This window comes from Anopheles nili, chromosome 3 (assembly GCF_943737925.1).
Source record: "Anopheles nili chromosome 3, idAnoNiliSN_F5_01, whole genome shotgun sequence".
Classification (NCBI taxonomy): domain Eukaryota; kingdom Metazoa; phylum Arthropoda; class Insecta; order Diptera; family Culicidae; genus Anopheles; species Anopheles nili.
In genome coordinates this window covers 48,709,221-48,733,317 of record NC_071292.1, presented here as the reverse complement: position 1 = coordinate 48,733,317, position 24,097 = coordinate 48,709,221, and the positions used below count along the sequence as shown (strand labels likewise).

Here is a 24,097-nt window from a genome sequence, read left to right as displayed (position 1 = left end):
TGTTAAATTGCCCAAAAATTACCGCGTTAGTATTTTATTCTCGTTTACAAAACACTCAACGTGTATATTACACTATCAGAAAATTAATGAGCAAACTATTATTTGAATACTTAAAAGTATAATGCCATACATCGGGAAACGTTGATGTATGGTGGTTGAATCATAAAAGTGCCTTTTCTTAGTTGCCCCGTTGATGTTATAATTATTTCAAATGCATCTTTTTGCGTTGATCTTATCACAACAGCTTGCCCATTATCCTGGTATGAACAATTTAAGCATTCTCCAAGCATATAGAAACTAAAATGTGGTTCCTTCTGATGTCACAGGATAATTAAAATTTTATTATATATTCACCGGGGCACAAAGATACGGGAAAGCGCATACAACGAATGCGATTAATTTTTTGTTTTGTTTTTTGTTTCTCAGAAAATATTAAAACGTTCTTCTTTTTTGAAGTATTACAATGCCGGGAATCATATTCACATTAAAAATTATACATTTATAAATGCATATAGTTATTTTATTCCTGTCATTGTGTCCCTTACGTTAATAATCTATAATGCAATGATTCATTCGCATTTATCAATACGATATATATCTATCCATATTCCGGCATTTATGTGTATTTTTTCAACAAAACATATGATTTATTCAAACATAATATAAAAAACAAGCGTGAGAACGCAACATTGACCAAATATGAATCATAATACACCACAATAATGTAAAAACGTAATAACATTTTGAACGAAGATCAAACAATTCATGCGAAGTTTTCGTACACACGCCGTTCGAGTTCTGTTTCAATCGGAAAATAGACAGAACCGGATGAGAGCTTGAAGCAATTAAATGCACTAAGTACCATTTCCTAGCCCAATCCTGCCTTGTTTTTTGTAGAGTATGATAGAAAAGGATATGAAATCAACGTAGGCGGTGTTTTTACAGCGGAAACCAGTTCTCCTACAAGTTAGTATACAAAGAGCGAGTAGTTTTGCATTGATATAAATCGAACTCCGTAACGAAGTAAATTAAAGAGACAAGTATAAACTAGTTCGCAATAGATTGTTTTCGATAGAATTTTTACACTGAACCAAAATTTAACGATCAAAACATTTACAATAACGTGCGCCATAGGGTACAGCGGCAACACATGCACAAACATACAAAAACTTACATATTGAATGAGATTGTAAGGGCAAAGGCATCCATGATGATCCCAGTAGTACATAAAATGAAGATTATGCAAGGGTACAATAATCGTGCTAGTTCGCGAGCCCAATAATGATTAAAAAGACAGTATCAAAAGCAAAGCAATAATATGTATCAATGAAAAGTTGAACGTAACTTGTTCAGTAATCTGTATCGGAAGTTTTCCGTACTTGCCGTTTCTTAGTGATCTTACTTAGCGTGTTTAGATGTACGCACAATTATCGCACAAGATTTACATCGTCATTCCGTTCACGCGTCCATGTGTTTCGACGCGCATTAGAGTAGCTTATATTTGATCACCAAAACGGTAATGGGATTCAATACAAATTAAAGAAAATTAACGAATCTATTTAAATGAGTTCTTGAGTACGTGGTGCAAGAAGGTAGCCTCGATTTCTTATTCAACTAGATGAATCTAGGAATTTAATCTACAAAACTATCGTTTCCTCAGATTGGTATGTCGTGTGTACATGAAATGCATATAGAAGGCAATCAAGTTAAGCATTGCATTATCTTTTTGTGATTTGTAGCCCCTTGTGAACGAATGGGAACGCGTGCATAACGCATGAAACAAAAAAAATCCATTGTCGTCTCTTTTCATGAATGTTTCCTTGGATAAAAGCACTCTGAAAATGTGGCTCAATAAGTGTGTATCAGCTGTGAAGGGTGATGTCGTTTTATAGCAGCATGGAAGTAGTTAGGAAAGCAATAACAAACATGAGATGAATGCAGTAAATCATGTCGTCGGGTCCAGCAACAAACAAAAATAACGTTTTCATCACATAATTCTTGCTGTTTCTCTGAAATAAATTAAAAGATGTAAGGATATTTGCTCACAACCATATTAAATCCTTTATCTAGGAATACGAATATAGTTAATGTTGGTTATTATCAAAAGTTCAACATCTGATTAATGTTAGCTGTCAGTGATAATGTACACCCAATTCAACAACAATGAGATAGATGGTAAAGACAGCGAAAGAAAAGTAAAAGTTCGTTTTTTTGTGTATAAGTGTTCTATGATTTATTGTTGTAACTACGGTAAGTTTCAGTAAGAATCATTAGATCATTCGTGTTTTAAATATGTTCAATATAAATCTATCGCTCATCCGTAATATACTATCATCAAACTCTCATCCGTAAGGCAAAAAAATCTAACTGAATTCAGAAGCTTAGTTCAAAGTAATTCCGGCGAAGGATGTCTCCAGTCCAGCATCGGTTGATTCCATGCGGCTACGAATGTGTGCCAGTGTATTTTGATAATGCATCTCAATCTGCTTTGTTTCTTCCGTTGGCTCCAAATTCGGAAGCTCTTCGTTGATTTTTGCTATCAACTGTGGTAGTCGTTCAAACATAAAAGAATAGTATATTAAATTGATATAAGGGCAATTTTCGTATCTGCAAATCGATTTCTTTCTTACCTGATTTAGCATAGACACGCTGATTTGGGCATTTCCCCGCGTAAAATAGAAAATGTAATGGTTCAATAGCTCAACATACAACTGCAGCTGAACGCCAGCATCCAGACATTGCGAAGCAATCTTTGCCGCCTTTTTCAAACATTCAAGCGTGCGCTTTTCATCACGCAACTCTTGACCGTTTTGTCTTTAATTAAAAAGTATAATACAGTATGAAACAAGGGTTCATTATGAACTCAAAAGCATTACCAATAAACTTACTTGCCACTCCAAAAGAGGCTAGCGCAAGTGACCACGGCACGACACTGGTCTGGCTTCTTTAGAAGCTTCGACGCGGCTAAAGCACAGCTCGTACGCAATGGTTCCGCATTTTCCTCCGAGAAGCAGGTCATCTGTTCAACCGTTGATATGATCAACGTGATGGCGGCAAACTGTGACTTTGAGTCGGAAATTTCATCTTCGTACAGCGAAAATGCCTAAAAGCATAAAAAAATCGTTTCGGTTAGGACATCATAAAGTAGTAATTATAGTTATTTGAAGATGATAACCTGTGTCATAAAGTCGTACGCCACAGCTTCGTGGTTGGTGTAGGCAATTTGACCAATGCACAGTGCACCTTGCAAGTACATTCTCAACGCCAGCTCTGGCAGGTCCGATTTAGCCAGCACAGCTATGGTACTGTGACAAAATTGCAGAATTTTCTGACATTTTTTGTCCCACATTTCATCCTCTGCCGTTATCGATTTGTAATTATAAGCTAGTTGATACGCTTGGAAGACGAGTGGAGGTAGAACGTAACGAATGCGCTGCTGTCCTCCCATTCCAAAATGCTTTCTTGCGGCGGTCAGTATTTTATACTGTGTGTCCGGGTTATCTGAGCGCAGTAAATGCACTAACCGCCCGACAATGCCTTGATCTTCGGCAAAATCTTCCATGTTAACGCGTACATCCGCTGGCTGATCGTCCTGGTCTCGGATCAGGGGAGAAATGATCGTCAGTACATTGTCCACGTGTTCGGCCGTTGGTATAAGTGTTTCATTTTCGAGAATGTTCATCACAATGTAGATCGCTAGCGCTTTTCGAGAAGTGTAATCGAATTTCTCCAGCAATGGTGTGAAGAACTTCAGCTCCAATATCGTTAGTATGTTGTTGTAAAAATCAACGCACAATCGCAACAACCGCGAAAGCTCCTGGTTGACGGATAATGAATGTGAAATGCTGAAACAAAACAAAAAGTGTCATTAATTTTGGCATGTTTCGCTTATCCGATCATTATCTAATTTCGTTGCACTATGTACCTGGATGATTTCATGCGATCGAGAATCTGGGACGTGGTTTCGAGGACCTTGTCAACGTAATCAACCCGATCGGGATAAACCTTTTGAGCAAGACTAACGAGAGCAACCTGCAGGGAGACGGTATCCTCCATCGGCATATCCGTGCGAAGTTGGACAATGTTTGCGATCTGCGTGCTAAACACTTCGAAAAGCTGAACTTCAGCTGGAATGGCGGAGATAACCTCTGTCGTGCCGGTCGATGTCTGGGTAACTTTTCCATTGCGCTGGTTGTATTGTGCCAGTCGGTCGATCAGCGAAATGATGATGTTCTTCACATTCACGCCTGGTTGCAGTTGGGCGCACGACTTCAGGAACGGGTCGAGAGTTTGCAGGTGGAACTCGTCGGGAAACACTTGAATAATGCACTCCATGAGATACTCTTGGGCGATCGCATCGCGACAGCTGACAACCTGCTCAAGGATGCCTGGCAGAATGAGCCGTTGGTAAATATCAAGCGTGGCCGATTCGAGCTGTGACAACCGCACTAAATTTGTTCCCACCAAAATCTTCAACTCTTCGCGTTCTTTCTCGCGACGAGCTCGCTCGCTCGAGTGACCCTGGTGTTGGATTCGCACCCAAAGTTTGTTCATCTCGGCGAAGTTGGTTAACACAAAGTCGATTGCGTCGATTACAGTGCCCTCGTTTTCATCGCCTGTGGCGCCCACAGTCGTTGTGTCGGGTAAAATATTCCGCGTACACTGAAGCAGGTAATTCCGCAGAAATAGACCCCTCAGCGGATGCTGAACACCGCGGCACATCTCTACCAGGTCCTTTAGAATACTGCGCTTCAGAGCTCCGTTCGTTTTGATGTACACCAGACCTACTGTAATGAGCAAATAGAGTCGTGGTACGATGTTTCCTGCATATTGCACGTGCTCGTAGAGATCCGGTACTTTCCGGCCCTTCTGAAACTCGTCCAGTAGATAGTGCTCGAAGTGTCTTAGCTCATCCGTTATGGCCATGTACAGTTCGTAGTAGCTTTTGGGCGATAGCAGAGAAGTTCTCAACTCGCCTAGCATGGTTGACGCACACCGCATGGCTTCCATAAGCCTATCCTTGTCCAGAAAACGCTTCATCTGGAAGGATTGCGTTCGTACAACCGTCACGGCTTCACTTAGCAGTTTGTCCTGCTCATCTACTGAATTGATAGGCGTTTGAGGCTGATAAATGAAACAATATGTAGAAAATGGAAATTATTATTTGCATTATTTGTCATCGAAAGCCTGCCAACTACTGAGAACTGCTAGACAAGTAATACTTGAAATATGGCTTAGTTCTATAGAAAAATAACCTCCGTTGCACGTCGGAACAACACTGAATTGTCTAAGTGGGCGGAATTCCAAAGATACATAATGACCGGCGCTTGATATCACTAAGAATTTTTTTAGTTGGAAGACGGATCGACTCAACGCAAACGCTCACTATCGCGGTTAGTAAGTCAGAGATGTTACAAACCACTTAACATCGGCGCTTTCTTTACACGCAAACATGTACATGATATCTTGACGGAGTTGTTTTGCTGCGGATTTACTTACCATCGTTATTAATTTGCTTCTCTGTATTGTATGATTGTTATCTTTAGTTTACTTGGTTCAGCGTAGATACTGTTTTTGTAATTGTTTGCTTATTGTTTTTTACGACTTTAAACCCACTCTTCCAACTTAGTCGTATGAGGTAATTCCATCTAACAAACCGCACAAGGTAAACACAATTGGATGTGGTGTTGATTTGTCCGCTAATACAACCACACCTGCCGAAAAACGGCAGAGCTTTTTCTGATAACACGATGATGGCAGAATTACAATTGATAAAAGACAATTTCTTGCCGTGCCCTTGTTGTTGTTTTTCCTTTTAGTTTGTTTCCATCGATGTGTCAAAAATGACATATTCAGCACAGTAGTTCTGGTAACAGAATCTGAGAAATGTCAAACGTCGCTGTGTTTTCAAATTCGCACAATGATTCCTGTTCAGGACCTTTAAATTTATTATGAAAAAGGTTATGTGTGATATCATGCACAAGATACTTTTCAATCATAGCAGATAGATTTAATTACATCATTTTCATAAACTATAATTATTTCATATATATATGTATTTCGATTATATGATATTGATACCGTACGATTTGAGAACACTTTAAATAATACATTTTCACAAGAAATCCCCTAAGAACAATTGTCAGAAGCAAAATATTAGAATCTTGATTAAAATTTGGTTGTTTATGAGAAAATCTTCAGTGATATTCCTTAAAGTCCAGCCAATCTAAAATTTAACAAACAATACTCGCTCAATTGATAAGGCGGTTAGTTTCTGTTTAATTATTTGTTCGAAAGAAAATTTGTACAGTCATGTTATCAAATGTATTTCTTATTCTATCATATATCTTCCAGCATTTTTGAACCAATATCAATACCATGTTACTTTCTGTCTCTCTCCGATTTACGAATATTGTTTTCCTACATTTACAATACTACGAAACATCAAAAAAAAATTCGTACATCTATCTCATTATGCTGGTAAAAAATAAAGATTCCGTTGAACGTTACGCATTTTGTTACATGAAGAACACCATCGAAAGCAGTTTTGGTTAAAATTATAGTCTGAGCTGTGCAGTTGCAGATGTTTGCAGCCGATGATACAGTTCCGTATTGCTTGCCTATCTCTAATAAGCAGCACTTTGGCTCTTTTTATCTAATGGACTGATTTCATTTTTACTCAGTTAGAAAATTTTCAATTTTCCTTGTCTACCGCATCTTCTGTAACATAATAAACAGAGAATGGTGTAGTCTTCAACTTTTTTTTTCCAATTATGCATGACATCATCCCTGCAACCACGTCTTCCACACCATTGTTGCCCTTAATACTGTGCACATTTTCACAGCTGATTATGGGAAATGTAGATACTTGCGCTAAGCATTAATATCGAGAGCATGATAAAACAAACATAAACGTTCACTTTACGTAATCTACCGGAACTGCTGTTACAGACGGATTTAGTACAATTAGGCCCGTCTATATTGCGGATACCGACGGCCTGGATGTGGAACATATCCTGTACCAACGATCAATTCCTGCAATTCGCCTACTTTGCGTACGGGCTGGACATGCTCATGGACATAAGGATTACCGGCCAAAACGTAGCTTTCGATTTCACACTCATTAACTCCCCGAAGAATCCGGAAGCGTCCATTTTCTCCCCACCATTGGCCCCAAGAGTTGATAGCGATCTGTGGATGAAATAGCGCATATGGTTATCGAAATGTTTGCAACGATCAGGAAACCATACAAAGAGATTAAGCATATATTTGAAGCATGCTCTATAAAGGAACTTACCCAATACTTCACAGTTTGATATCCTTTTCGCTCCTCTCCCCAACCAATCAATCGTACCGAATGATAAGCCGATCGCTCCTCCGCGGGAGTAGCTGCAGATGAATGACGATAAATTCCACTGCGATATGAGAAGAAATCGCGGTAAACTCGCATAAGAGCTGCAAACCAGAGGCGATGGGTGAGAAATAGTAATTTTTGGGCACAGTTTTACTGCAATATGGCGAATGAAATGAGTGTCCTACCCTGTACTGTTCCACGATCCTTGATTTCCGTCATAATGTCAGTTTCATTGTTTAGACTGTACGCCGGACCCATTTTGTACATTTTCGTGCGGTTCACCTTCACCGGCAGCTCACAGTTGGCAGTTACTAGAGTATCGTCCGGACGCACTTTGCAGACGTTTTGTGCCGCGATATAAGGGTAGCATTCTTCGTTGACGACACTGAACACGAGAAAATGAATTTTGCCAATGAAAGGGCTGTCTGTAGGCCACGGTTTACGGTTGATACATACCCTACTTTACGCAAGTACTGCCAGGCCGTATCCAGGTGGCCACCATTGCATCCTCGCTGACGGCGCACGCAGGCAAGCATCTGCTGTGGAGCCAGTTGAACCATCTCGCGTCCTTTCGATAGGATGGCAAACCTGTCCGAGGCCATCGTTGCCGTCGAGAACGCCCAGGATGAACCACACCAGCCTGCAAATGGAACATCCAGCATGATGAGTCGCTTGCACACGGTGAATTCTGAATAAAAACCATCTTACCCTGATCGCGAGCTTCAGTGATAAGTCCAAACCAGTGCTCACTAGCGTCAAAGTGGTTCGGCAGCTGACCACCCTTATTGCTGAGGCGTTTCATTTCTCGTACAAGATTGTTCGGCTGCAACGTGCCGAGACGCAGCACCTTACCTTCGTCGTATTTGCGGCCATACCATTCGCTGTAGTTCGTTGACGTCCAGCCAACCGTTCGCTCTAAATGGCGCAGCTGGGCGAGAAGTGCATCATCCACAATGCAAACATCATCCGTGCATGTGACCGAACCATCATAGTTACACTTGCTGCAATGATAGGCAAACTGGTATGTAAAAATATCCTTTGCTCACACGAACGATTCTCTAGCGCGTTTACCAGGTGTTGCAGTTGTCTACGACCGGTGTGTCGTATGGTGTGAAATAGTGGTTCTTATGCACACATGACGTTATGTTTTCTGGACCGGTAACGACGCCCAGACACACCTCCATATAATCCGGGCAGCAGTCACCATGCTCGCCGCGATCGCAGAATTCGTCACAGTAGCAGAGCGTTGCTGTCGGAGCACAAACGAGCGTGAAACTAAATCTCAAAGTTTACGGTACAACCCCATACTTACTAGAGATAGGCTGTGCGCAGCCATCCTGACGTTCTCTACAGCAGGAATCGTACTTCCGCGCGGCACAATACGGTCCTGGAAATTCCTGCCGGATGCTGTTCGCTTGGGCAACCGAAACGGTCGCCAGCGTGGCTAGCAGTAGTATTTTCCACATGTTCACTTTATATTGACCTGCACAGAAAACGTGTTAAAACACACAACTGTTAGAACCGGAACGTGCAACCGGAAACAAGGCAAGAAGTGAAGCGTTTTATGTAATGAGCTGCATATAAATCTGCAAATTTAGCTCACTCGCAGCTTGCGACTGAGAGACCCCACAAACGCGGTGGCATATTAGCTTGACTTGGTATTTGCCCCAGCGAATGTTCTTGATAGGGTTTTCTTCGTGGAAGAGTGTTCACGTGAAATCTGCGAAACGGCTCCCGGGAACAGCTGGGTCAACTCACGGGCCCATACTTTCCTTGGGGGGTTTTTCCGAAAATTCTTCAAACACAGCTTCACCGAACACAGCCCGTCGTACGTGGGTAATGAGAGAAGCGGACTGAATCCGCAGGATCTTCTTCGAACAAAGTGTTTCAATTGTATTGGCTCCAATTGCTGGGTTGAGGGACACGTCGAGAGATAGAAAGATTAAGAGGTGAAAGGATTGAGGACTAACACTATGGCTGTGTGTTTTTTATTTTGTGATGGGGTTTTATGAATAATCCCCCGGACGTCTAGTAGACGATTTGCACTCCTTCAAATCATCACCATAGCAACGTGTCCATTTGAAAGGCAAGAAACCCTTGACGTCCACTAGTGAGCAACACGTCAACTTCTCTGCTGAAGGATGGAACACTCGATGATATTAAAAGTATGTCAATTAGCTGTTCCACGCACCAAACCCACCGGTCGACAACCCAAACGGTGGCTAGACATTCGACTCTGCTCGGGAGTCAGCAATATTACCAGCTGTATCACACCGCGTGTTTTTCACCTCAAATGCAGTGTTGCCAGCAGCAGTGCACAGCAAATTGTTCAAGCAGTGAAACCTTTGGCCACCACCACCGGCCGTATCCGGCAACTAGCCACAATGCGGTTCATTCACGGCACACACACCGTACCTCTCGTACAGGTGAGTAGCGTGCCGCCGAAAGTAAGAAAACAACACACCCCACCGGGCAGTGGTGGCTCAATTTAACACCCGCGGGTGAGTTCATAAACGCGGATAAAAATAAACATAGCCTCATGGTAGGGATATCGAACCCGCGCGCGGAAGCCGTGGGCACATCACCGTGCATTGCAAACCAAACCGACCAACCTCGTACGTGTTTGTGTGTCCACACACCCGGCCACACTCCAAATCGTCCACTCCGTCGAGAGTAGCCCCTGTGGGGAGGAGACCACTCTGGCATTGACATTGACAGACACCTCGTACCCCCGGGGGTGGTTTTGCGCGATCACAACGCCCGTTGTTGCGTTTGGCCCAAAATCGTTTTTTTTTTGGCCGCACTCTCAGCAGAACGCCACCGAGGGGTTAGAAAACGGATTCGCGATTTTTTGGTGTGTGCTTTTTTTGTTTTTTTGTTTTCACGTTTTGTTTGTTTTCCCTCGCAACGCCAAGCGAGTGTGTCATTGCCCGAAAACGACGCAGTTTTAGCGTCTTTTTGCGATGGTTGCGGCGCGTTGAATTTGCTTTGCGAATGCAGACAAAATCCACCCCCTCCGGGAGAAGAACCCGTTTCTGCTTGCAAGAGACCAGTGACCGCGGCTTAAGATGTAGAGATTTTTGTGTGCCCCCCATCTTGAGGTGACGATAATTGCAACCTGCATCCTCCACGATCCTGCTCACCCCCCACAATAATCGAATGCACAACGCGCTCTGGGTCGCGAACGAGGTGTGAAATTTTACGTATGGCTGCTAAACAACGGTTAGCGCTACTGCAATTGCAACCGGCATTATTTACGGTATTGATCCGGGAGTTCGAGTGCAACCGGCGGGCGATTCGTTTGGGTATTTGAAATTATTTCAAACAAATCGAAGGCCACGGCGAACGGGAGTAGGATGGCGAAGTTTGATAACGAACGGCTCTGAAAAAAACGTTATCAATTAGGCCATGGTTGGGTGGATAGATGTGCGCGCACGCCGCCGCTGCCTTATCATGGCGTATCTTGGGATCGCATTGCCTAATCGATAAGCAAATTTGGGGGGGCTCGATAGCCGAAGCGTTAGCGTGTGGCACAGATACATGATAGTATCGGGTTCGAATCTCGTTTGCTCCTCCCCCGTACGCAGGACTATCGCGCTACGAGAAATTCCAACTCGTAGAAAAGTCCTTGGCTATAAAGCATATGAGCAACAGATAGGCCTTCTTTTAACGTACACCAGTTGCCAATTAAGAAGAAGAAGAATTGATATGATGATCCACAAGTCGATGGAAGCTGTTATATGCACCACGGCGGCACACACTTCTGCACCTAGTGACCTACGAGACACACTGGGACCGAGCGGGTTTTTGGTGCTCTTTTGCTGCACATTTTCCCCAAGAGCTCGGCTGAGATTTATTGCACAATTTTCGATCACGCCCACATACACACGCTCACACAGAATGACCCGCGGAAACGATTTCGGTGAAAATCTGTGCGCTGTAGGAAACATAAAACTATGCTACTTTCGTTCACAGAAAAACCACCCTTAATGCACCTTTTAGCTCCCGATGTCGCCGATGGCCCCGTTTTGCGGGGGATGGGAGAGAAAAATCAACCACCAAAAAGAGAAGAAGCGACACCCGAGAACCACGTACCACGTTCCTTCCGCGATCGGGCAGGGAGAACAAGTTCACGTTCCGTACTCGTCACCGTGCGCGAACAAACTGACGGCTCAGCTGCCGGTGATGAAGACTTTTCCGAGCTCTTAGTCCACCCGCCCAGTGCCCGGTGCGTCACGCATTACTTTCGGCTAATGATGCAACCTTATCACAACCGCGTCCGGGCGCGTTCCGTAACCGAAGGAATCTTCTATTTCGCGCCTAGTTTATCTACCTTCCCACATCTATGCGCCTATCCGAGGGCGAGGCATTGGACGAAAATCACTTTTAATCTGCTCGTTAGTGTCGCCAAGGTCCCCCCCCCCGCGGGATGATGAGTAACGTTCGGATGGGGGAAGGCGGACAGGGCTGGCAAAAATGGCGTCATTGGGCCGGGTGAGTTTCCAGCATCCCTTGACCACCGATTATCCTAATGAGTGTTTCTTTGCATTTAAGCCCGCTTGTGGAGGTCAATTTACACTGGAAGTAATCTACGGTGAAGGTTGTGAATTCTTGTGCCTCGTTGGCAGTCGGTTTTGTCGAATGCATGATAACGATCACCATTTCGTTTCGATTCGGAGCCTTTTCTGCACCTTTGCGAGGCATAGTAAAGTGCAAACATCCGCATGAGCACGTTGGCTCCAGAAGTCGCTGGATATATTGACCTGGTTTGGGACTTTATCGCTCGACCGTGAGGCGACAAGAACGAGCGAGACTTTCGTTCAGACCCGTTGGGGAAGCGTCTGTCACTTCCTTTCACTTTAATCCCCAAGGATAATGCGATTTGAAATATCAAGGATCAACTCGGGGGAGATATTTAGGCCGGCGTTTTTACGCGTACTTCTCGAATTACACCTTTAAAATGTGTTACAACGCTCATTAGCTCACCCGTCCTGTGGTGACGAGGGCATGGGCATGAAAAATGCATCTCAACCCCAACCAACAAACCCTATAAACACAGCTGATCTCATCGAGACAGACAGACACACGATCGTGAGTGTCTTTCGAGTAGCAAAATATTGTTTTATAACTATTTGCCGACAGATTCACCAGCACCAGTGCTAAGAGGGGTAAACACCTATATAAATCAACTCACTTGTTGGTCACCCGATTGTTTGGAATGACAGGATGTTTGATTCCGGGGGTACATTTCCGTGTTTATTTCCCACGCCAGATAACGGGGAAAGTGTCGCGTGCGCCGGTCAGCAGGCCGGTGCTATTTGCCCAGTAACTCGCACCTACTTGCCGTAATTTTGCGGTAAATATTGTGCCCTTAAATATGAACAGGGAGTGTTCTTTAACTGCGTGACAGTCGAGAAGAGTTGCGAGTCATGGCGCTGACAATGAACTGCGATTGTGATTTGTTTTTAGGACTTAGCTAGACCCGTGTAATGGAAGATCTACTTCCGTATCCCTACCCACACGGAACGTTGGCGTCTTCTGGAGCAGGAAGTGATTGAATAGGTCGTTTACCAACGCGCAATACATTCGTCACTTTCTACGATAAATCAATGCAAATCAAAATGGCGCTCGACCTTGCTCGTTTACGCGTGGCCTTCCCAGCGCAGATCCTGCTTTATACGCATTTGACGCCCACTCGCGACTCACGATTGTGGTTTGAAAAAAAGAATAAATCATCTCCGCCACGCGAAATTTTCTTCCACAACACAATGTGCACGGCTTCATGGCCCACGCACCTCCCGAACCAGGAACGCGGATTCCTTTTCGCGTGCAGACCTCGACCTTCGCCGCTAATTGCTCGCAAATGCGCTCGATCTTGATACGGTACGGGACGAGGGAACAATCAGCTGTGATCAACGGAACGCGGGGTCTCTCTCTCTCTCTCTCTCGCCGTTATCTTTCGTGGCCAAAGGGTGACCGAAGGTGCCAACTATGACGAACTCCCTTCACCACAATCAGCTGATGCAAGGGGTGAACATTTCACGGTGCATGTTCGCTTGCTGTATATGAACAGGAAAAAAACGCACCCAACCCCTAAACGTGCTCAGGCTATCTGAAGTAAATAAACCACTCGAACTCGGGTGGTTTGTAGGTGGAGAAGGACTCGTGCCGGGGTTGTGAGCTGGCGTAGAGAATTTGAAGCATTTTAATTGATGGCAGATACAAATGGGTCGAGTTTTTTTTGTCTTGCTTCAGTTAGGTTTAGCGCGATCTTCCGCCCTTTCGACGGCCCCCAAACCCTTCGGTGTTCTCGCTGTTTATCTCGAGAACGCGCATAGAACGTTGCCAAACGATATGATTGTGGGGTTACTTACTGGGAAGAGGGGAAAACATTCCACTTTTCCATTCCTAAGTACCTGGCGGAAGGTGAAAGAATGCTATTTTTAGCCGTTACTAACACCATCACGATCGCTGGCACTTTCGATTTCAGTTGACCTCGGTTTAATGTGCAAAGGGAAAAAGCAATTGATTAGAAACAATAAACCGTTAAGGGAGTGTGAAAAACACTCCCTCGAGGCGGGTTGTGGCTTTCTTTTCCGCGTATAGAACGCAAGCACAGAAACACACCGTAAAACAACCGAGGCTGGGTGCAGTTTCCCGAACTAACGAGTGTTGGATATTTTTGGATGATTAGTCACCGAGAGCGCACACTGGCATGCTCGTTTGTTCTGCCAAGGGTAAGGTGTACCTGCGAATGTTTCTTTGTTACAGAAAACTCATAAAACACCTCGCTCTGTGCCACAGGTACGTCAGCTGAATGGACCGACTAGAGCGCTAGGGCAGGGTCTTTTTTTTTTCAATGCACACTTCTCAAGGCATTTGCTTTTGAATTTTTTTTTTTGCTCCTGCCTCATCACTCGATCCTCTCCGGATCTGTTTCTTAATGAAAGTAACAGTTCGTCTAAACGCCGGGTTTTTTTTTTCACACTCGCTCGCCCCGTTTGAATGGGTAATAATGGTTTATGTTTGCTGGCGAAAATATTTGCTCTTTGCTCGGCGTAAACAAACATCGCTGCGAGCCTTCCAATAGGGGCGGGATATAATAATGTAAACGATGGGTCCGCGGTAGGAATTATGATGGAAGCATGATGGGAGATGGTGAGTCAAGATTAGAAATGGTTTTGGGTGCAAAAAAAATGTATATATAACCTTGTCGAAAGATAACGTGGAGCCACCGAGGCGTTGAAGAACGTGCTTAGAGAATGGGCCAAAGAAAGGGCTAGAGAATTTGCGCCATCGATCTGTTCGCAGTTTTGCGCGTTTTGAGAGCTAAACAAATTCTTTATGAAGCGTTGGCCTTCGAACGGGTGCTCAGTATGCAAAGGTATAAATGCTAATTTTTTTTAACTGCAGTAAAATTTATTGATCATTTTCATCCCAAATTGCTTCTCGTTTGAGGCGCATTCTAGAGCCGTACGATCGGGCGGCGAATTTTTGGTGGCTTAAAGCCAACGAACAAAACCATTTGATGGACGGTGATTAGTGTGTACCCTCGTTAGGACCACGTACACACAACCCACACACACACACACCAGCCTGCAACTGCAGTCTAGCACACACGCGCAAGAGAAAGTTCGCCCAGCACAGGACATTGCCACCACCCCATAAGATGCAGTGAAAGCGCAACCAAACCCTCATCGGAGCGCATGCAAATGCCGGTTCAAATTGCTTTGCCATCGAAAGGCCAAAAGCCAAAACCCAGGCCACCTCGCGAAACACCCGGTGTTCTTCGCCCTAAGGTGACGGTACGTCACGATTTTCCACCACAAGTTTCCACCCTAACACACGCTCGCGCGATCCGCCACTAACGGTCACGGAACGGGTGCCCATGCGGGAGAACGCACAAATGAAAATGAAAACGGAAAGCAACACACACAAAAAAAAATATAAGGAAAATATGCACCAAACCGGAAGGCATTCGCCCAGCGACTGGGGGGTGACTTTGGGTTCGGTTGAACATAAATCTTCCTCGAGCAGAGTATATTTTACTACGATCCCGCGCCATTTCGCAGGAGATGGCTTTGCCCCCTACGGAGGTCTTGGAATGTGCACAGCTTCGTTATCTGCCTTGCATACAAAACCACTGGTTTGGAGCCCTTTTTTGTGTGCACACCATCAGCTGTTCTGCGCTTTTGGGTGGAGCTTGAAGTGAGCAATTACGATCATTTGTGATAAATGCATGGAAACATACACATACACCCACGCGATCCTTGAGGCGATCAATCGACAACCGTGAAGCGTATCTCTGGTAGAAAATTTTGATCAATTACCCCCGAGGCGAGGATGCTTTTGCATTGCAGCAAAAAGAAAAAAAAGGCTTTCTTCGTACCGCCCACCAATCAACGTCGTGATCGTTTATACCCGGGGATAGAAAAGTGGCAGCAAACCGTATCAATGTTGTGCTTCGTTTTTTTTTCAACGAAACCACCTTAACCTGCTACCGTCACATGGAGCTGGTGGAGAAAAACGCATGCACTTCTTTTCCCATGTTTTCAGCCACCTTTCTGCTTGCTGTTGTCCAATGCACTCATCAATACCCGTCAAAACAACGATGTCTCAGCGTCGTCATGACTTGCAATCAGCAACCAACAGGCCTTTGCCTCATCAATTTTGGGTGGCAAATCGATGGTGGAATTTAGCCGACCTTTCCTTCTTCTGCGGCTAGACATCTCCGGACCGTTGAGGGTGTTAAGTGATTTATGGGTTTTCGATTGAATCGATGAGCAACATCGTTTGCTCTAAATTTCCTTCCACCGCCTGCCGAAGGAGCAAAATAGCAGCTTCACTTTAAAGTGCTGTTCGCGCATTCGCACGCGCATGGTCGGCATTTTAGTTGCTGCTTTTTTTTGTATCCTCAGCAGCTAGAGAGGCTCAAGAGCGATCGCTTGGCGGGCGAACATATAAACACCTGTTAATGCCTCGCCTAGAGGGCCCAGGTTGGTGGATGGTTTGATATGTTGTTTTATTATTTTGGAATGCGCATCTGAAGCCACCGGGTACAAGGTTTTGTATATACATATGTTTATCTCCTAGGGGGAATTCTTTGCCCACTATCGCCACAGTGCGTTGGAAAGCTAGACTTTTGAATGGCTTTGAACAAGAACATGGAAATGTTCACGTAAGAAACATTCACGTACGCCGGCTCTTGTGAGTATAGTATTCCCAATCGGGCATTTCGTTTCGGCCCCAAGGTGGCGGCTATGACATCAGTGTAAAAAAAAAGGAAAAATTTAACCGACGACACGTGTTTGGCAGATTATTCACAGTTTGCTTGAATTCAAGTCGCTATTTTTATGCGAAAAAGATTCTTAAATTTACCGCTTTCTCTTCCCTGCGCAAAAATAGCGTAAAGCTTAGTGATCACGTGATCGTATCAAATAAACGTCCCAGTAGGGAAAGTTGGAAATTATTGCTTGACCAAACGCAGCAACTCGCGTATGGAGGTGGTAGGTAGGATTAAATAACTCTTAACCCAAGCAGTACCAGTACCGAAGTGGCCACCAATTCACTTATCCACCAGAAAGATCATAAATATCGTGCACATATGCACATACAGCCGGCTGATTGATGATCGTCTCACGCGGAACTCCGTGGCGCTCCATTTGCTTCCATTCGCTGAATTTGTGTGGCCTTTCCGTGGATCGCCCACATCCCTAAAACACACACACACACACGTGCGGGTCGTGTCTTACGACGTGTCACAAGATTTGAGGGAAAATAATGGGTGTCTGTAAAATCGCTCTGTGGCGCCTTTCTCTCAAAACCGCGACCGATCTAGTAGGCACCTCCATTCAATGCACAGTACCCGGGAATAGCTTCCACTTCCAGACAAGCGAAAAGTAAACATTTAATTATCATGGTAGTGGTGCAAAATTCCACCAAATGCGTCCAACCCCCCGGCGGGGGGGGGGGGGGTTAGGGTTTCTAATAAGTTCCATGCTTGTTTACCCATGTGGGGCTTCATCAGTTAGTGGGGTGTTTTTTTTTTTTGTACGCATATACCGCAAAGTGGCCATATTTGGAGCCTATTAACACCGCTATTGACACATCATCAAGAACACGCCAAAGGCCAGTTTAGAACGCCTTAACATGCCTTCACCGTGTACGTTTCGGTTGGGGGATGCCTGACGAGGAGGAGGACGACTTCAGATCATGCACATCAGCGGAAGATCACGAAGGACATTGTCCACCCGCGTTCGCCTTCGGAAAGGGGTAGCTTTCGTACGGGGGTTGAACTCTTTTGGAATATGCGGCATGTGTGGTTTTTGTTTACTTTTAATTAAGCCCTCCTCTCTCGAGGCTGATGCCAACGGATGACAACCAAACGCTCGCTCTACTGGCGCCATCACAACACCCGGGACAACTTGATCGTCTCCGTGCAGTTTTGCGGTTGGATCATAACCATCGGTTTCACTCTCAATGCTGGTAATCCCTTCCAAACCAAACCCCTCCCGTTCATGGGTCTTCTAGGTCGAAGCTGACGTGTTGGCAGGGCCGGCTGTAAGTGCAAATCCGTGGTGTGTGGTGCAAGAGATATGCGTCATCCGGTATTAATCACTTCCAACGGCAGGAGAATGGAGCGATCGCGTACTTGAAACACCGCAAAACACCGAGAGTGCATTGTGAGCCGCTGGGTGGCATGTAAATCACTAAATGACCGAATGTCTTTGCTATGCCCCGCCAAAGCAACGCTTTTAACGCGGCCCAACCCAGGCCACCGCACAGATGATGCCGTTTCCCGATCGCGGTTGCCATAAATCAATTAGGACATTGAACCACCGGTTCAGTAGGCAAATTAGATGGGGTATTATTTTATTCGCCTTCGCGGACGCTACACACAAGCAAGCGATTTGTCAAGCATTTTGTGTCGGCGCTCCTCGCAAACGAATTCAATGTCGCCGGTAACGATTTATTGAAAACCTCGCTTCCTAATGGCCTTCTGGTTGGTCGAAGAAGGGTTGTCGTCAATCATGAAAACCGGCATCAGCGAACAAGCAAAAGGGTTGAGAAGAGCAGCACATCGGGGGAGAACTGGCTGGGGCTCCTATCTAAATTAAGTATCCTATCAGTGTCAGAAAGATTATGACGGATAATCACATTCGTCGATTAGCAGCGGGCACGTAAATCACCACCGGAACCGTTCGGAGATTCGTTAGAGGGCTTTTGTGTGTAAAAGATATTGCTGCTTTATCGCCGATAGGGCAAACGAGGGCATCGCGGACGTTTTTATCCACCCCAGTGTCTTGCTTCAATCCAACAAAACGAGACGATGCCAATATTTGTGCACGGGTTGGGGTATAAAAGAGGAATAAAAATAAAAGGCCCACCACGAGAGACAGCAGAGAGCAATACGCATCATTAGAAACCGGGTGTTATAAGGCTTCTCTCGCTTGCATTCCGTGTGCCAACCAGCTGCCTCATGTTGCTGGTCCGAGCATGACATCATAATTTTTGGAAATGCCTGCAACCTAATAACAAAACCAACCAACCAAACGCGCCCATTTGGAGCTTGTTGTGGCGCGCAATAAAACGATGCCTTCGGAGGACGCGCGTTGACGACATGAAGACCGCGAACCGTGAATTAATAATTCATCGCCAAGTGGTGGTTCGCAATCTGCAAGCTCGCCACTACTCCCCCCCTCCAAGACACCTCGAGAGGTGTGTTGATCTCGTGGTAGATCTTTATCAGCGTTTTACGGCTGCTATCGGTGATCGAAGACCCCACACACGCAAAATGATAAAGAGCATTTTAGCAGCTTGGAAAAAAAAGAAGTGCAACAAAGTGGCTTTAATAGTGCGTTACTTTGCGTTAGAGAATGATGATGTTAGAAGCTTTTAGCTTTTTTCACATTTTAGCCTTTTTGTTTAGGTTACTTAGTTCTTTTTGTGCACTTTAATGTTGTACAATTTGTGTTTTTGTTGGCGTTTGTTCCTAATAAAAAGCACGTTTTTAGCACGCCTTGTTTAACGGCAACTCATCAATCTCTTAATTTAGCAGCTAATGCATTGCGATTGATGTTCTTCGGTGGTAAATAAGCACTCCATCGGTGGTTCCTCAATTTCTGTGTACCTCGCTGGTTGGTGATCTGTCTTGTAGCCGTGACACGAGTACGAATTTGAACAATCGAATTCACGAGCAATTGATATCAATCAAAACATCCCCAAAAAATTCGTCGCTGTAGGTCGGCCAATTTCATCGCCTCGTAACCAACGGTGACCTAATTTTATGGGCCAGCAAGAACATTGATCATTGGAGGGTTTGATATGCCAGGCACTCTAAACGGGGCACCTCAAACCGCCGTGACCGTGAACGGAGGGTGTATTTTCAACCCGTTTCCGAGCTCCACCTTTTGCTGGATGGTGGTGGTTCAGTGACACTAGGGAACGCCACACAGGGGTTTATGAACGAGCAGCCATTTTTCATGGCCCTCCATCTCCCCCTGGTAAAACTAATAGCCATTAAAATTAACTTGTTGCCTTCTGCGAGCGTTCAATAAACACGCGTGGCTCGCTGCTGCCTGAGGAGCTGGTGGCTGTTGTCAGCCTGTCAGTGACGTTTGCACGACATCCTAGAGAAGCTAGAGAACCTAAAGAACCCAGCGCGATGTCCGGGTGGTGCGTCTTCAACCGCTCAGTAACGGGGCTTAATGTGAAATGCTTGTACAGAATTTTTGCCGATTAGAATAACGCCTTTTTCAGCTGTGGTTGACATTATCCAAAGAAACGAAAGGTTTCCTCAGAGTGTTCTACGAGAACGTGTCAAATAGTTTGCCTATCCCTGCGTAATGGAATGGGCCATGTTTGAGTGGCTTTTGACAAGGTTAGCCTAGAACTACCTATACCCGATGGAGCCTTGGTGTATACCTCGATAATCGATTACTTCTTGCCCTGCTGACGTGATCGCTGTCAAATGGCACGCTGATGTGATCTTCGCGCAATATTTCTTCCAATATGGGAATAGTAAAACCGGTGGAGAGAAATATTAGATGAAAGACAATATATTCCTGCACATAAAACGATCATTGGTTCAATTTAGGGCAATAAAAGGAACATTAGTATTGCTGAGACCGGACCGTTGTCGGACTCATTACGCTAAGGTCACTACAGTAGAATACATTGTCGGGTGAGGGTTTTAAGGGTATTTTTCTATCATAATACTCCCTATTGCTTCCTGCTTTTGAGCGTCATCAAACACCAGTGAGTGGTTTTTGCGCACAAATAGCACAAAACAAAATTAAACGAAATTCGCTCGCTTCGGCTCCCGGAACGCATCCAAGTCTCCTGTTTTAGGGAACGCACGTGGAATGCGAAAACACCGCAACAGGATATAGTACACATTCATTCGCCGCCGCAAGGAATTCGCCGAGCTGCTGCTGCTGCTGCTGTTTTGCTCATTTACATCGTGTTCCACTTAAATTGAAGTGACTTACTTGGCATTCTGGGGGGAGGTGGTCCTGTTTTTAGGTCCATTTTGTTGATCGAATCACACACACACACACACACTTCGCTGACGTGACGATGAATTGCTGCGTGATCGAATGGTGAATTCGCACGAATTGGGTTATTTTTGAAGCTCGATTTGGAAACAATTCATCAAAACGGCACATGATGCATCCTTCCCGTGGAGGCTTACACTGGTGCTGTGTGTAATTAGCAAACGGTTGCCAAGAGGTATGAAATAATTCCGCGAAATTATTTGCCCATGAGTCATGCGCTCCCGTTCCGGGCTCGATAATGCACAATGACGAATCTTGGCTCGAGAGTTTTTTTTTTTGCAAAAAAAAGGTGCATCGAACAGTGTCTCATAGATAACCGCGGAAGTGCGATGTAAGGACCACCGTTGCGCGCCTCAAAAGAGCCCACCTTTTGGTGCCGTGACTTCAGCACAATCGGAATGCAAAACACACACACACACACACACACCCTTGCATTCGCGTGTACTGGCGTCATGCGTTTCTGTTTGTTAAAAATAGGACCACAACGCCACAAAGCACCGCATCGATTGTAGTAAATGATAGTGGCAACGCAAATTGACCACCATATTGCGGCTCAAGCTTTGCCACCATATTGCGGCTCAATTGACACCCAAACTTTATTCTCTCCCCGAGGCAGCAGCCGGGTTGTGGTGGAAAGAATCGATCACGGTGCCGCGGTCGGTGGTATCGAACCGAAATTATTGGCCAGCTTTTGCGGTAAAGCCTAGCGTGGCTTTGGGGAGGATTACGAAAAACAAGATCCAAATCACCCGCCGCGCGTGCCAGAATAGGCACAAAAATGCGCGGTGGTTGATAAACACGTTTCCGTGCGTTTGAATAACAAAAAAACCTCCAAAACGGGGAAGCAGACTTATGAGCCACCATCGGTTAGATCTGAACACGAAACCCACCCCCGGTTGGGTGGCCAAAACGCGCAAGTTAACAACTCGAAGCCCGGGGTGTGGAAAAATGAGCGATTCGAGCGAAAAGAATCAAAGAAATAAGCTTCTGTTGAATATTTAATCGAAGGTGAGCACAAGCTGCTCAAAATTAGACGTGACGCGTATTCGTGGGGAGGGTTTTAAAAATGCGTGTGAGATAAAAAAAACGGCAGCTTATAAGCGCAAGGTGCGAGATCAGCAGAGGACGACTTTGCGTTTGCGTATTAGCGAAAAAATGACTAATTGATCGCCGCTTCGTTGCATAACACTCGAGAGTAATGCTCGCGCAAAAGGGGGGAGGAAACAATGCAATGATTTTTCCAGCACTTGAATTCCACAGCTGCCATGCATCGCGAAGCTTTATCTAAAGGACCCAATTATAGATGGGCGCACAATCGGAGAGGAATTCGTAGCTGGCAAAACAGAGCAAAAAAAGATGTCTCACACACTTGTCCGAGTGGTGGCTGGCGTACGACGGAATATAGATTATTTAACCAGCCAACAGCGGCAGCAGCAGATATTGTTTGAATTGCACATTCCAGAGCTGGGCTGTCGCGTTTGTTGGGTGGCTGGGTGTGTGGCGGGAAAGCCAACAACGCACACACACACACGCACAACACACTGTTTGGGATCCCTGCGTGGTCTATTTCGTAGTGCACGCGGATGGCGCGAGTTGTGCAGCATTGAAAAGCTATTCTCCGTGTTCTCGTTATCTTATCATACATTTTGTCACCGGGCGTAAAAAGGCTAACTCTTCTTTCAGAGATTTTAGAGAAAAACAGTCGAGAACAACACTCCAACCAATGCCATCTTGTCGGGGTGGTTTAGGAACACAGGGTCACGCTCAACAAACATATCCACTGGCACAAAACATTTCGTTTCCACCGGTTGTGCTTTGAATGTTTCTATATCGATTGGAACCACCGCATGGAGGCGTTTATTATTTTTTTTTTGTTTTTTTTTCTTCTTGTCGTTGAACCCATTCGCCCCAGCCGAATCCGAGCAAACTTGCCCCGAGCCACGTGGGTGAAACTTGGTGTGAGAAAAATAATAAAACTAAAAAAAACGCTGCCATTTTGGCAACGTCTAGATTTTGCAAATTCCCAGACACCTTTTGTGGGGTTAGATTTTGGCGGGGACACGAAATGTGCCACACCAAACACCACCCCACCCACGATCCACTTGCGATAATGAACTAAAATCAATTTCAAACTGTCGCACGCGGCCGAGAGAACACTTGCGAAGGAATATGTGTACCTGTACTGAAAGCTCGCGCGCAGCACAATGTGCAACACCGCTTGAAGGCGCGCTTTTTGACTATACAAAATTCCCGTGCTCCTGTGAACCGACCGCGCGGTCCAATTTCCGCTAACGAAAGGAAAATGTCGCTGGCCAATGGGAAGAAAACACGAACGGCGGGGTGTTGAGGGAGGAGGAGGGACTACTCACTCGGTTTGCGGGGACGGCCCAATGTAGCCAGGAGGTCCGGGTATCCGTGGGTCCACTCGGTCAGAAAGCGAACTAAGCGTTTTCTTCACGCCAAGGGGCGCAAGATCAAAACCACAACGTTGAAGACTCCTTGGGGCGGGACAGAGCGAGAAGGGCGAGAAGGGCACGCTGGCTGGCACACGAAAAAAAAGGGCACACACAAACGATCCGCGACACTAGGGCGAGAGGACTCTGCGAAAATAAGCGCGCGCCACCGGCTCTGGACGCTCGACACGAACTAACCGCCCGGTGGTTATGCGCGAAGTTAGTAAGGCTTCCTTTGACTTCTTTCACTGCCGTGCGCGCCAGTGCACTTCCGTTTCGCGAGAGTATATCTTTGGGATTGGGAAATGGCGAGATGAAGGTGCGTACTGGTCCGTTCGGCTCTCTGCCAGGCTGCTGATATTGCGCGCCTAGCTTCATGAGCGCACGACGATGACGACGACGGTGTGTGATGGTGATCGGAGCGCGTGTTTGCTCTTTTTTTTTTTCTCCGCCCGCACCTCGCACACACGCGCGCGCACTCGCGCCTGTGTTCTCGGCGATGCGATGGTTCGCTTTCGCGCATTTGTGCTTTGCGCACACATCGCGCGGCTAAGCGGAGTCTACACGTCTTGTGGGTGCTGGTGTGAAAACCGCACGGCGCAGCATTTTTTGTGCAGCGGTGCATCGGTGATGTTTTGTTTTTCTCGTGGTGACAAATCTTCGGCAAGGCGTTGTCTTCATGTTCTTACCGTTGATGAGTTACTTTTCATTTGCTATCCAATGAAGTGTGTTAA

The 24,097-nt window shown here is 45.5% G+C and overlaps 2 protein-coding genes across 2 annotated transcripts; both read right to left on the bottom strand.

Moving 5' to 3' along the window:
• Positions 1 to 2,264: 2,264 nt before the first annotated feature.
• LOC128725254 (vacuolar protein sorting-associated protein 35) lies at positions 2,265 to 5,315 on the bottom strand. The gene is made up of 6 exons (XM_053818983.1): positions 5,256 to 5,315; positions 3,926 to 5,124; positions 3,176 to 3,845; positions 2,889 to 3,103; positions 2,631 to 2,814; positions 2,265 to 2,543 (listed from the first exon to the last, which is right to left on the bottom strand). Exons 1-6 carry the CDS (start codon positions 5,313 to 5,315, stop codon positions 2,382 to 2,384), a joined length of 2,490 nt encoding a protein of 829 aa, XP_053674958.1. The 3' UTR covers positions 2,265 to 2,381.
• An 817-nt stretch (positions 5,316 to 6,132) lies between these two features.
• On the bottom strand, positions 6,133 to 23,594 carry LOC128726964 (tubulointerstitial nephritis antigen-like). The gene is made up of 8 exons (XM_053820815.1): positions 23,280 to 23,594; positions 8,667 to 8,837; positions 8,426 to 8,603; positions 8,063 to 8,355; positions 7,811 to 7,994; positions 7,540 to 7,739; positions 7,298 to 7,455; positions 6,133 to 7,191 (listed from the first exon to the last, which is right to left on the bottom strand). Exons 2-8 carry the CDS (start codon positions 8,818 to 8,820, stop codon positions 6,967 to 6,969), a joined length of 1,392 nt encoding a protein of 463 aa, XP_053676790.1. The 5' UTR covers positions 8,821 to 8,837; positions 23,280 to 23,594; the 3' UTR covers positions 6,133 to 6,966.
• Positions 23,595 to 24,097: the final 503 nt, after the last annotated feature.